We start from the raw sequence: 14,262 nt of genomic DNA on the forward strand, positions 1-14,262 counted from the left end.
AAATATCAGCCTACAGCAGGATATTCAGACTCCTTAGACCCAATGATTTGGCAACACTTTTCAATTTACTTAATGGCATGCCTTATTATTCCATATACTTGCATGACAACTTCAATTGCTCTGTGAGTTATGATATTTAAGATTAGGTGGTTGTTATTTGCATTGCAAATCTTTCATTAGTGATACCAAACAATATATATGATTTATGTGCTTGCATTCATATATATGTTTAAAAAAATAAAATAAAAGCTCCATTGTTTGAGTCATCAGGAAAGTGACAGGAATGGGAAAATGAATATAATGTATCTCTGTAAGAGCATGGAAATATTAAATGGAGGGAAAAAAACCCCTCTATATAAGGCATTGCAGGTAGCTTTTCCCCAGTATCTAAAAGGTTGCCCAGTATCTAAAAGGTTGATTGGCAATTGAGCTAAGCGGGTTGTTTTTCCTATCAAAAACAGTGCAAAAGAAAGACCTTCTATTTTTTTTCACACTTCTCTCTCCAGAGACATATTACATACACCCTTCTCTCTCCAGAGACATATTACATACACCCTTCTCTCTCCAGAGACATATTACATACACCCTTCTCTCTCCAGAGACATATTACATACACCCTTCTCTCTCCAGAGACATATTACATACACCCTTCTCTCTCCAGAGACATATTACATACACCCTTCTCTCTCCAGAGACATATTACATACACCCTTCTCTCTCCAGAGACATATTACATACACCCTTCTCTCTCCAGAGACATATTACATACACCCTTCTCTCTCCAGAGACATATTACATACACCCTTCTCTCTCCAGAGACATATTACATACACCCTTCTCTCTCCAGAGACATATTACATACACCCTTCTCTCTCCAGAGACATATTACATACACCCTTCTCTCTCCAGAGACATATTACATACACCCTTCTCTCTCCAGAGACATATTACATACACACTTGCAGAGAGGCAGCGTGTGAATTCTTTAAGATACTTCATAAAAAAAAAAATTCTCCGACCAAATGCTGTGCTTAAAGCACATACTAAAGCCATTTTGTTGTAACAGTGAATTGCTTTAATTCTGAGGGGTAATGTTCACTGGAATTGTATCTTATTACATTTTACAATACTGTGCAATGCATAGTATTATTGTATTGCCAGTGAGAGAGTTAGAGTAGTAAGTCAGTTATATTAAAAGTAGTTCACATGTGAACATAACATAAAGCTATAATTAAAGCGATTTATTGTATCTTTTAATCTCCCCTCAGGCATCAGTACCCAATGGATCCCAAAGACCTATTAAAGCCACCCAATGGATCTCAGGCAGTGAAGAGTGCACATTACATGGACAAAACAGGGAATGTAATTGATTTATTTACAAGCTACAGAGGAGGAGCCTGTGTGAACATTTCTACATCTTGTCCAACCCCACCTGCTTCACTGCCAGACACACGGCAGAGGCAGCAGCAGCAGCAGCAACAACTGGCTGTAACTGCGGATCCAGCTAATGGTTTGAGTAATGTACCTCAGCCAGATCTCTCCAAGGCAGTCTCCCTATCAATGGGACTCTACATGGGGGAACCAGATACAAAAGTGATGGGCAACGAACTTGGTTATTCTCAGCAGGCTCAACTTGGAGTCCCAGCAGGAGAAACAGACTTCAGACTCCTTGAAGAGAGCATTGCCAGCCTTCAGGCAAAGTCATCTGTCCCAGAAAAGGTGCAAGAAGCCCTTGAAGACAAAGGAGGTATCAAATGTGACCTGTCCACCCAGCCAAGCCCTTCTGTGCAAGGGCAGGGGGGCAGCATTGGAAGCAGCACTACCAAGTTGTTGTCCAAAGACCAAAGCACCTTTGACCTTTTGCAGGATCTGGATCTGCCCCCAGAATCACCCAGGGATATTAAAGACAGTCCATGGGCACTGGACCCTCTCTTTGAAGATGAAGCTGTTGATTTACTATCTCCTTTGACCACTGATGACCCTTTTGTTTTGAGGTCTGGTGCAGGAAACGAGGACTGCAAACCTCTGATTTTCCAAGATTGCACACCAAAAGCAGGTGATTTTGTTGGGGACATACTGATGCCCAGCACCGAAATACAGATGTCTCAAGTGAAGACTGAAAAAGAGGACTTCATAGAGCTGTGTACCCCAGGAGTGGTAAAGCAGGAAAAGTTTAGTCCCGCTTATTGTGGTGGCCATTTTTCTGGATCTGGCCTTTTTGGTAACAAAGCATCAGCCATTTCTGTGCATGGTGTCAGCACTTCAGGGGGACAAATGTACCACTATGACTTGAACACTTCCCCTCTCTCTCAGCATCAGCCGGATCAGAAGCCAGTTTTTACCATGGGCACACCTCTGTCTGTCATTGCAGATGCTTGGAATAGATGCCATGGGACTGGGGATGAAAGCATTGCTTCCCCAGGGAATGTAAACTATCCAGGGCGGCCCATTTTTTCAAACGGATACTCAAGGTAAGTTTTGTGTTTTTGTTTTTCTCTACTTAGAGATATACACATTGTTTTAAATTTCCTGCTGTGGTTTTCAAACCAACTTGGGGAAATGGCATTACTGTAGTTGGAAAAAACAGAATGACCTATGTGTTTTTGTTTTTTGTGCTGATTAATGCAATCAAAAGTTTAATAAAATGCAGTAAAAGTATGTTGAATAGAGGAAAATTCCTTAGATCTTCTAAATAATTTAAAATCATTAAAGCTGATGCTATAACTATGTAACATAAGTAATGCTACAGAAAAAATAGATTCTACTATTACAAAATATTTTTATTTATGTTTTCTTTCCATTTTATGGTTTGTTGTTTGTGTAATCTTTCGTGCAGTGATTGAGTTAAATTCTCAAGTTGAGTTGTTACCTGGTAGACGTCCAGTGTAATGTTCTGAGGAACAAATTGATGTTGTCGCTTGGTTTAATTTCAAAATTGGTTAATATAACACAGGGGCGATTGCATATAAAATGTGCAGTGGCTTGTTTGTTTTTCTCGGGAGCTTCTTTTATGAGTGTTTGGCAGAATAAATTTAGTACATTGACTCTGCACTTTGCTAAAAAAATCAACCTTTGCTTTGTTTATTAAGACAAATCTGCTTTTTAAGCACTGTCCATTTCTTTACTGTAAATGTTGTGTATGTTTCTGGATTTTTTAATTGACGAAACTTGGCATGAAAAACATCAGGTGGTTTTCTAGGCACTCAGAGGATATGTTAAAAATATCTAGCACTATTCAGTGTTGTGGGTATGGGTCTATTCCTAAATTTCTGGAGATAGGACATTCAGATGTTGCTTCGTCAGAATGAGTTAGTTTTGTTTTAGTGTTTATGAAGACCATTTTACAAGTATGGAAAATGTAATTCTTACTTGTTGGCGTCTTTGCCTGCCTCTAATACAAATATTATAAGCGTTTGTTTAATATAAAGGCGATCTTGTAACAAATTGTTGATGATAACATTTACCAAAGTATTCTATACAAACCTTAATACTGATTTGTGTGATAAGTTATTTTTTTTTATTTCCTGCAGGCTACAATTTAATGTCATGGATAAGCAAGCAGTTTGTCATTACTGATATGTTGAGGAAGTCCGCTAAAGGCAAACTGTCATGGAATAAAATATATTATTTTGCATATCTCTAATAAAAAATAAAAAAATATTTAATATAACCTGCTTATATCTCTCATTCTTAAATTGGCCACAAGGACTGTAATATTGGGCAATTGACCTGTTGTTGTAGTTTGTATGTGTGGGCCCCAAAATGACCCCACGCCCACTAATCTTCCCACTGCACTAATAGACGCCAGGGAAGGTGGAAGATATCTGGCTGCTCAGTATGTTTTGAACAACCATATCTTGTCCAGGTTGACAACACACTTGTGTGGCCAAAGTGGACAATGAATTTGGCACCCAGGGTGAGTGTCAGGATCAGCCTATGTGTGGCCAACCTAATTTATGTTCCCAGGCTGCTATGCCTAATTTCATTAGGTATTCATCAGCCGAGAACTGGCCAATAATGCTGTTATAAATAAAATACTAACTAGACTTGTATAACATTCCATTAACATACATGTATTTAATTAACTGTAAGAATATGTCTTTAGAGTACTCCTGCTATTTCCACACCCTTTGCACAGTTTATTTTGTTCCTTAATGTTTTGACTGGAATAAGAGCTATTTATTCCACACATGGCAGCTTCTACCAATCTGTATTTAAATATATAAACACAAATGAAGGAATGTGCATGTAATAGGCTTGTTTTGCTGTCTGTTTAATTGAAATTAATATGCAGGTAAGGATCTGCCTCCAACCATAATAATGCTGACAACCTGGAAATGGATTGTGTTGCTCAGATCAAGTTCTAATACAGGAGGCGCAGTGAGCTGAATGCAAACAGCACTGTCGCTGAGCACATGATTTGAATGCCACAATTGTTGGATTTTGTGTGAACTCCAATAGCATGCAATGAATAAACTGTTTTCTAGTCAAGTGCTGCACAGAACGCATGCTTCCACGCCAGCAACAGTACATTCCTATGCTGTTTATTGCAAAATTATACCACTAACCTCACCTTGTTTTGAGTTGCAACACTGTCACTTATGTTTTGATTTTTTGGTAAATGTGTATTCCACTAGACAAACCTTTTTGTTTTTCATATTTATTTATTTTTATTATTATTATTATTATTATTATTATTATTATTATTATTTTTTAGGTGGATAAGGCTGGCAGTGTTCTTGGGACCAAAACACTGAAACTGCCTGTTGCCCAAGGCATGTAAAACAGACTAGTATTGCCTCAGATTGCTATTTTTTGGGTAGCTGTAATGAGAATCTTACAGGAGTGGCAGTAAACAACCCTTTGCTTACTAAAGTGATTCTATCACTTAGGGATTTCAGAGTCCGGAAGTAATTGGAGAGAGGGTATCCATTTTTCAATTAATAGTTTCTGAGAACATTTGCTTTCATATTTTTAGCCTCCCCTTTGATGTCATGAGTCTGAACACACAGTAAATTCCAGATTCTAGTGAACAGCTTAATATTTAGCTAAGCAATATGCCCTGCAACATCTTAACTGTTCTATTATAGAGCCAAATGTGTATATATTCTCTTATTTCTGTGTGTTATGCATTTGTGCTGCATGTATGACAGGGGCACTCTGTTCTGTACAATGTCTCTGGAAGTAATAATGCTATGGATTTTTTTAGTATTATGGCTTTCCTTTTTTAAACTCTTCAAGAAAAATGACTGCTACATTATAATGGTATTGTCTGCTATGGATTACAGCACACTGTACCATGTTATTAAATAGTGTTTTCCATGTGTTCTGTGCATGTAGAGAGAATGTTATATAACATAAAGCAAGGGCGTTTTTCAGTCTTGGGTTGTGTTCAAATCCATCTGTAGTCTTTACTAATGATACATGTTGAAACCACAGAGGCAGAGACACTCCAGTCTTCTAGTATTTATAGGCAGGGCTATGCTAATCTGAACTTAAAGGGGGACTCCACCTTGAGTAATTTGTATCTTCCAGTCAGACTGGTTTGTTTTCATTGCTTGGATGATAAAATCAAATAAGCTTGATTCAACATGTCTGTTGCCTTATCTAATGGGGAAACCCCCGCAGATCTGTGTTTGAAGGTGGAGGTGTCCTTTTATAAAAAAAATAAAAATAGATGCATTTTAAATGATTTTTCTGTATGTTGTAAAGGCTCTAAAATAAATGATAATACATAAATAAGGTGTATATAGTATTACCTGGTAAAGCAGAGTTTCTCAGCTCCTGTTTACAGGATTTCTTTAATCAGGCACATTTGATTTGGCCTACCTTGGCTGTATCAGTTATTCTCCTACCTATTTCTCTTGCGTGACCTCACGGTGAGCCAGTGGTATATATAAAATGGCTGTACGTAGGTTAGAACTGGTTCTACAACCTACATAAAGCATACTTTCTTACTGTCTGTGTGGAAGCTTCCACTGTGCGGAATAGGGATTGTTTTCTATTTTATCTGACATTTCTTTTACTTGGTTGTGATTTGAAATGCATCTCCAGTACTTCATGAGTGTTCATTCACATCTCTCCACTTTTAGTGCACTTTTTATACAGGAAGATAAATAAGACTGTATTTTAAAATCTCAAAGCTGCATTTAAGGTTTCAGAACATATCATGCTCTATTTTCCATTTAGTAACGTGGATTGTATTGATAAAAGCACAGCGCGTATAATATGGACTATATAAAAATGCATTTAGCAGGCACTTTCATTTTAATGCTTTTTGTCAGCAGCTATGTGTGTGACTGAGCCCTGAAAATGCCCTCCTCTGGGCAAGCCTTAATAGAACTGTAAAAAGGAATAAAGGGTCCAATGGTGTCTTACTAGCAATTAACAAAAAGAGAAACGTATCTTTATTTTTTTTCCGACCTAAATAGTGGGTGACACTTTCCGTGACCTTTTCACAGCACCTGTGCAGGCTTGCTATTCACTTGCTCTCTCAAACTGAGGAAGCTTTGATGTCATGAAGGAGGACAAATAAATGGCTTTTTTTCAGTGACCATGTTTCATTGTGTCGCCAATAATCCTTTATTGTTCGGGGTTTTTTTTTTTTTTTATAACAAAATAAACCTACTTATTAGTCACACCTGTTGGTTTATTTGAATCTGGTATGGAAAACTATTTACTGCAACAAGTGTGAAGTACCCTTTGCAACATTATATTCTTAAAAAATATTTCAGTGATTCGCATGTTTTTATAATAATAAATCAATTCCAGGACCCTGGTAACCATGGCACGTAAAATAGTTACTACTTGTTTTTTTTGTTTTAGTTTTTTTGTTAAAGTAACTTCTATTAATGTCCATGGATACATATCTTTCCTGGCTCTTTAAATCTGAATTTTACATTAGTTGTCCTCAACCTGATCGATATATTTCCAGAACAAATCCAAATGAAGTGTATTGCCATAGTGGACGGCGTGAATAATTTCTTTGTTTTGTTTTAATGGCAAGAGTTGATTAATGAAATTGTGGAAGGGAAGGTACAGTTGTGCCCCCCTGATCCAATTTGGACTCAAGCAGGTGAAGCAGCCAGGTCTTATACCTGCATTAGACCTGGGTTTAGGGCCCTTTAGTGTGGTCGCTGTGGCCTACCATCTGTGGTCATCTTCCAAGTACATGTACCAACATGTCCAATAATAACATAACAACCTATTGTTATTGGGCATGGGGGGACGTATATGAACACATACGCTACGACGTTTGGCCAATTGCCCAATATCTCTATAGATATTGCTGTTTATGTGACCAACATCATTTATTTCACCTTTTTCCTCTTTGGTTATTTTCAGGAATAATATTTGAAGATGGTGACAAAAATTAAAAATGAATTTCACTTACTCCCTTGCTGATTTGCAAGTAGGGACAGTTTTTTATTTGTGGCTGGATAGTGATTGTTGTAAATCTTTAGCTGAGATATTATAGATTATATTCGTTACTAGATCTATTTTAAATGTAATTTTACCCCATAATTATATTTATAGAAGCAAGTAAATAAATAGGACTTGTAAATGTCATCTTTATATGTTGTCGCTTTTCTCCTAATTCTTAAAATGAACATGTTGCATACAGTGGAGGCAGCAGTTTATCATTGCCTCCAGTTGTATTCCTATTTCCTAGTGAATTCATAGGCTGGGTGTTGGTTTAGTCCACACAGTTTCCATCTATCTTATGAGTTACAAGTTTTATTGTATAAAATGCATGACTAATTGTAACTAAACTACAGCATTTTGAGTGGGAATGTTTCCTGTATATAGCATTATGGTATTTACCTAATTGGCACACAAGATACACCAGTGTTGAGTATCGTGGTTTAAATATAGTTTATACTAGGTATCTAAAATTTAGCAACTGGGTGTAGTCTTTTGCAAAAAAAATAAAATATTCTAAGCAAAACTTGATCACTTCGTGACAACTGCTTGTTTTATTCCAATATGATCCCTTGCCAAGTATGTTGTCATATAAATAATAGCTAGTAGACAAAGCATTAATTATAAATTGCTGAGGGACCGGTTGACCTGGTTTAAGCAATAGCTGAACAACTGTACAAAATATGTTAACTGTATCCTAATGGCATTTATAGTACAGTGTAAGTGCACGAATGCAGTGCATGATCACTGCATGTTTACCACACGTTCAGCGCTTGTCCTGTTCATCACTGTGCTCACAAGACACTATGAAATGAAGTAAGACATGAATGATCTTGCCTATGCTCCTGCTCAATTGGCTACTTGGATTACCCCATAGATCACGGGTCTATTGGCTCTGCAGTGATTACAGGCTGGATGCTGTGGTGGTTTTTGTGTTTCTTTTAAAATGGTATGAATTGCAATTGTATCTACTTTCAGAATATTATATGTGTCGCCCTAGTAGCTTTTTCTGGTCTTAAGAATTCTTGAGAAGTAATAAACTGCAACTCTAGAATTATTTTCTTTCTTTAGAATAGTATTAATAGCATCTGTCCAGTCAGGACTCGGGCTTAACAACTTTAGGCTGGCTTAGATCATCCATAGATTGTAAGCTTGCGAGCAGGCCCTTACCTTTCTGTCTGTAGTACCCAGTATTGTTTTATAAAGTGCTACGGAATCTGCTGGCGTTATATAAATAAACATTGATGATGGTATGATGCCAAAAGGTATTGGGGTACTTCCTTGATACTTCTGTTTGGCTAAGTAGGAATATCAGCAATAGGCTGGACATGGTTTGAAAACACTTGTTTTAGTCTAATTTTTAGTAGGTTTGAAATTAATTAATTACAAATTACATAAGAAGTAGCCTTGTTTTATGTAACTAGGAGTAATCCAAATATATATATATATTACACAAGTTAACCCGTGCATGATACTCATGCATTCTAGTCAAATCAAGCTACTTAAGGTGTTAAAAAGGTTCTTGTCATGCATTTGGGCCATAGCCCAGGCCTCAACCACCAACCACTCCCCACTGTCACCCCCGGCAACCACCAACCACTCCCAACTGTCACTTCTCCTTCTTCAAGAAATATATATATATTTTTTTTAAATCTTTATAAACACTTTTAACAATTAACAAATTAAAAACATCTTAGTATACCAAATTTCAGCCCTTTCTGAATTTTTTTTCCCACACACACTAAGAATTTAGTAGGTCAGTGTATAACTCTGCCCAGCAGGTGGCGCTGCAGCTTGGTTTTATTTTTCCCACACACAGACAGACTAACACACGCCACTAGACATTTATATTATAGATATATATATATATATATAATAATATTTTGCTAAAATTTACCATTTTTACCATTTTTTTTTTCTTCCTATGTTTGTTTTAAACCTAATTCGTGAAACCCTAGAAAGTTTTCCCAAACAACGTTTGTAGGGATTATCCCCACCCCATGTTTGTCGCCTATTGCTGGCGTGTTTATATTATGTGTAAATTCTACTTGACAGCCAATGATAGAGCTACCATAGAATGGATCTATTCATGCCAATAACCAGGGGAGATCTGTGAATTCCCTGACCACAAAAGAGATCTGACGTGATTTTTTGTGATCTGATGGGATTTCCTGTGATCATAGGGGATGTATGAGTTTAGTGTGCTTACTTGTAGGTTAACATACAAACTGCAGGCGAGGAGGGGTTAATATGTTGTCACTGCCATATGCTATGAAGACAATGTAACCTTTTGACTTCTGGAATTTCACTGCAAGTTTCCATGAAACAAAGTGTGGGACCAGTTTTACTGGTTTTATAACTGCCTTTTCAGTGTAATGATGTCCCCATTTATGAATTAGTTCCTTGAGAAATTGAAATTGAAACCCCACTAGGCTTACACATAAATCACTTAAGAGCTTTCTATATGCAAAACGGTTGGGGGAAAAAAAGCTTGGAGTAGATCGTCGCAACATCATTATAACAACCTAACTCATATGAAGAATTTCTGCAAGATATTTTCATTACAGTTAAATGGAGATTTTTATTTGTACTAGTCATTTTGGGGAGGTCTTTTTTTGAACTTGCATGCAGTACAGTAGTAATTTCCTATAAAAAGAATTACAACTTGCCCACTAGTCGTTTGTTTACTGTAAAATAATCCAGGCACCTTGTACTCTTGTTCCCAAATATATATCAACCTAATGATTTATTACTGCAGACACATGAACAAATTAGTCATGGAACACGCTCCCACAGTTCATGGAAAACCCAGTGCTGATATAGAGTTGTTGATGAACTTGCCAACTTTTATTTGTAATAGGGCAGAATGAGAAGCCCAAGGCATAATGCTAAATGAAAGCCCCCACTGACCCTGTCATCTCTGTCATGACTGTCTACTGGTGTCTCTTACCTGTTCCACCCTTTCCATGCAGTCATATATTTGAGCTCTGATTTTTCATGTGCTCTCTTCAGTGCAAATATGTGGAGAACCTTTACTGAGCCCTAACACAGTATGACATAATTGTGTGGCAAACTAATGGTTTACTAATGTAAGATGGACCAAAGGTTTTTTTTTTTTAAAAAAAAAAATTCTGCTTTCAATTCTGTCGACTAAGCAATTGGCCTTTTTTTGTGGTTTTAAAGGCCACTGGCTGCTTAATATGTACATTATTGCCTGTTTTTTGCCATTTTGTGAGCTGAAACAGTATTCATGAGAATGCAAAAACATTTGATGAGTGACATTGTGTCCCTCATTCAGTGTTTTAGGCCCCCCTTAAATATTGGCACCCTAAGCAACTGCCTAGGTTTCCTTATTGGTAGCATAGGCCATGGTCTTGCATCTGTAGCAATGAAATTTTGACTTTTAGATATAAAGATGATAATGATGTGTACATATGAAGTATAATCTACCAGTAGTAAAAACTGATTTCCCTCATATATGACTCACATTCCCTAGTGCAGTCTATAGAAATGAGCAGGATACACCAAAGATGTTTCTGTCACTCTTGCCCTCTACAGGAATACAGAGAGTGAACTAAAAGCTAAATGATTCTCTATATTTTTGCCCCAAGTCTCTTGAAGCCAGGCCCTTGTGTAAACAAATGCTTTGAGGTGTTCCAGACAGTGCTAGATTTTTAGTAGTTGCCTATTTCCCCTTTTTTATTTTACCATTTCGTATGCATCAGTTTCATGCTTGTTGTGCCCACTGATGTCTGGTGCTTAATTAATTGTATTGTTATTTTATAATTTGAGAAATGTTTAAATTTGGTATAGTGTGGCTGTTTCTGTCTTAGCTTCTGATTTTCAAACTACCCCTCTATAAACCTGGCCCTGGAATACATCCCTCCTAAGTCAGTGAGTTTGCAGTAGATGGCGTTTGCAACGGCCGATGGGAGAAGCTGGGCAGAGTGAGGTGGTTTGTTGCTAAATAAAGAGTAGGCACACCAGTACACCTGTCTTATAAACCTGTGCAAAACCAAAAGTTTATTTTGCTGAACAGAATTTTTGAAATGGGGGGAAAAAAAGTTGAAGGGGACACAGCTATTTCAATTGCACAAAAGCTGCCAGATATTGACATATTGGGTTTTATTTCTAGCTGCACTCTGAACAATGTAGAAAAAGCTTTATACTAATCTGCTACAGTGCTGGTAGGAGGTTGAACTTTGAGGATTACACTTAATAATGCACCTCTTCAGATTGTTCCACTTCCCAGCAAACCTATGTGCTCTTCTCGATTGCGGGTATCTCCTGAGAGCGGCGGGCCATCTATGCGTAGAGGTATAAAATCAAGGCTTCTTCTAGTGTGCATCCAGTGCTTTTTTGGGATAAGATCCAATGGCCCTTTCTGTTTTAGCCATCCTCTTGTAAAAATGCTTTTATCTCCTCATTTTTTCCAAAGGATTCCAAATTAATAGTGGTCACCTTGTAACAAGATTATATTCTCTGAAGGCTGAGCGGTAGCATAATCCAAATGCCTGCACTAAAGTATGTATAAGTCAAAAGATCTGAATGTGGCTTATTTTATAAAGACCGAACCTTCAACATTTGCAAATTGAATGAAATGCTGAATGCAAAATACACTGAATGCAGTTATCCTTAGATGTAATACCCGTTATACACATATACAGTACAGGTGACAAAAGTGGCAGAAACATATAGCATATAAACTATTGTACTGTAGTACTAACAGAAAATAAGTGATACTTATTCTCTATTTAACAGACACATACACCATTATGAAGTGGCTAAATGGGCACCTTGTTTCTTTCTCTTGTTTAGGTTTGCTGTCTTGTGACTCTAAGCAACTGAAATAAAATCTGTATGACATTATAAATACTTGACTGAAACACACAGAATGGAGGCAAAAAATAAATGTTTGGTAAAAAAAAAAAAAAGAGGGCGGATCCCAAACGATTAATTGAAACCCTTTAAAGGTGGAAGACCCGTTTATTTTATGCATTTATTCTTTTGTCTGGTGCATACAGTACATTATTCTGAACAGTTTAAGTATTTATATTGAATACGAACATGTTTACTCATTATTACAACATAATTAGAAATCGGTGAATGGGTTTCTTTTTTTTTTTTTTGTTTGCTTGTGTTTTTTTTTTTTTAAGTATTACCTTTAGTTAAACCTGAGGCAGAATGCTTGTGTAACAATGCTTGTGAAACTTGCATTCCATGTCGTTGAGAATATTAGTGGTATCGTTTCTGTTACTGATGTCCTCACATACTCCATGCTTAGTTTAGAATCACAATTGCAAATGTCCCAGTTTTTGAGTGAGGCTAGAGGGTTTTTTTTTCTTGTACTCTAACCCTTTCTCAAGACCCTGACATACACCAGTGGAGCATTAAATTAAATATCACTATGTGTTCATTACAGTGTTCCCCTCTGGTTTGAAGGCCAAGATTGTGTGCCTAGGTGCTAGAGGACTTTAAATGTTTACTAAATTATTGTAGACTACAAACCACAAACTAAATTACTTTTGTGTTCTATTTAAAGCATAACAGTTCCTGCTTACCAAAAATCTTGCACGTTTTTTTTAACCAAAAAAGTACAGAAACAAAATGAATTCAGTAATAATGTTGCTCTCACTTCTGCACCAATTTATGTCTCCATTTTTAATTATTCTGAAGAAAACCTATTTGTAACATTTTATCTGCAAGTCAGTACTACAGTACATATGTTGTATGCAGATGTGTATTCTAAGGTCAATTCACATTTTTAAATGAGCCATATGTTTCAACTTTGCCAATATTCTAAAAAATATACATTTTCTTCCAGTCATTGGTTTCTTCCAGACTGCTCAGGTTTTCCTCCAAGATATGTCCATATCTTGCTTCAGCCATTTTAACATATTACCTGAAGCATCCATATGCTTCCACCACTGTGCTTCACAGTAGCATGGTGTTCCTGGGATGATGTGTAGTGTCGGGCCTGAGCCATACAGAACAGGTTTAGGCTAAAAAGTTCAGTCTTGGTCTCATCAGACTATTATTATCTTCCGTCAGTACTTGGGTCTTCCATCTGCTTTCTGGTAAACTCTAGCTGAGATTTCATGTGTATTTTCTATAATAATGGTTTTCTTATTGCAACTCTCCTTTAAAGCTCTTGGTTTCAATTACACTAACCAGCTGTGGGATCTTTTATTATTTTTTTATTAATTGATTAAGATAAAGCTTTAGTTATTTATTTGACATTATTTGACTATCCATTTTGATTTTATGTTGTAAAAAATGGGGATAATTATTTTTATAGTCAAAGTGCACTGATCCAGTCATTTGGACTTCTGCTGACCAGCTGCATGGAAATGTAAGCTTGGGTTTCTAAACTATTGCATCGGACAATAACTCAATGTGTTCAACCAGTTATTTCATTTTGATTGGATATGGACATTGTTTAGAAGCCCACAATGTAGAGTGGATGGTCAAATTGACTTACCAGATTAGCACTTTGTGGGAACAGGTTAACTACTGCCATTGTGTATTTCTTTCTTTGGACACCCTCTTCTGTTGCTAACTGTATGTTTGTTTGACTTTCCCAGGAATGTAGAACTGTGCCTTTTCAGCACTTGATTGCTAGTGGACCGTGTGATCGCAAAGCTAATTTGTAGAGTATTGGGCCTTTGGTTCAATTGCCACCAGGGTGCTATTTTCGTTAAGTCTATGAGGGGAATTTAATTCTGCGTGATGTGCCGTGGAGTGCCTCCAGAAAGGTCTGTGAAGGTACTCCTTGTCGATGTATCTCCGCTCATTTTGTCTTGCACCCCATAGATGTACACAGGAAAATTAGCAGAACTT

At 36.9% G+C, this 14,262-nt stretch overlaps 1 protein-coding gene across 3 annotated transcripts in view; it reads left to right on the forward strand.

Moving 5' to 3' along the window:
* The window catches only part of NR3C1 (nuclear receptor subfamily 3 group C member 1), a 143,388-nt gene that overhangs the window by 2,411 nt on the left and 126,715 nt on the right, over positions 1-14,262 (forward strand). For all 3 annotated transcript variants that reach the window (XM_075209685.1, XM_075209683.1, XM_075209682.1), the window contains exon 2: positions 1,269-2,471. In XM_075209685.1, the coding sequence (XP_075065786.1) occupies positions 1,282-2,471 (1,190 nt within the window). In that variant the 5' untranslated portion in view covers positions 1,269-1,281. The remainder of the gene's footprint in view (positions 1-1,268; positions 2,472-14,262) is intronic.

The sequence above is a fragment of the Mixophyes fleayi genome, chromosome 4, assembly GCF_038048845.1.
Source record: "Mixophyes fleayi isolate aMixFle1 chromosome 4, aMixFle1.hap1, whole genome shotgun sequence".
NCBI classification, from domain to species: Eukaryota; Metazoa; Chordata; class Amphibia; order Anura; family Limnodynastidae; genus Mixophyes; species Mixophyes fleayi.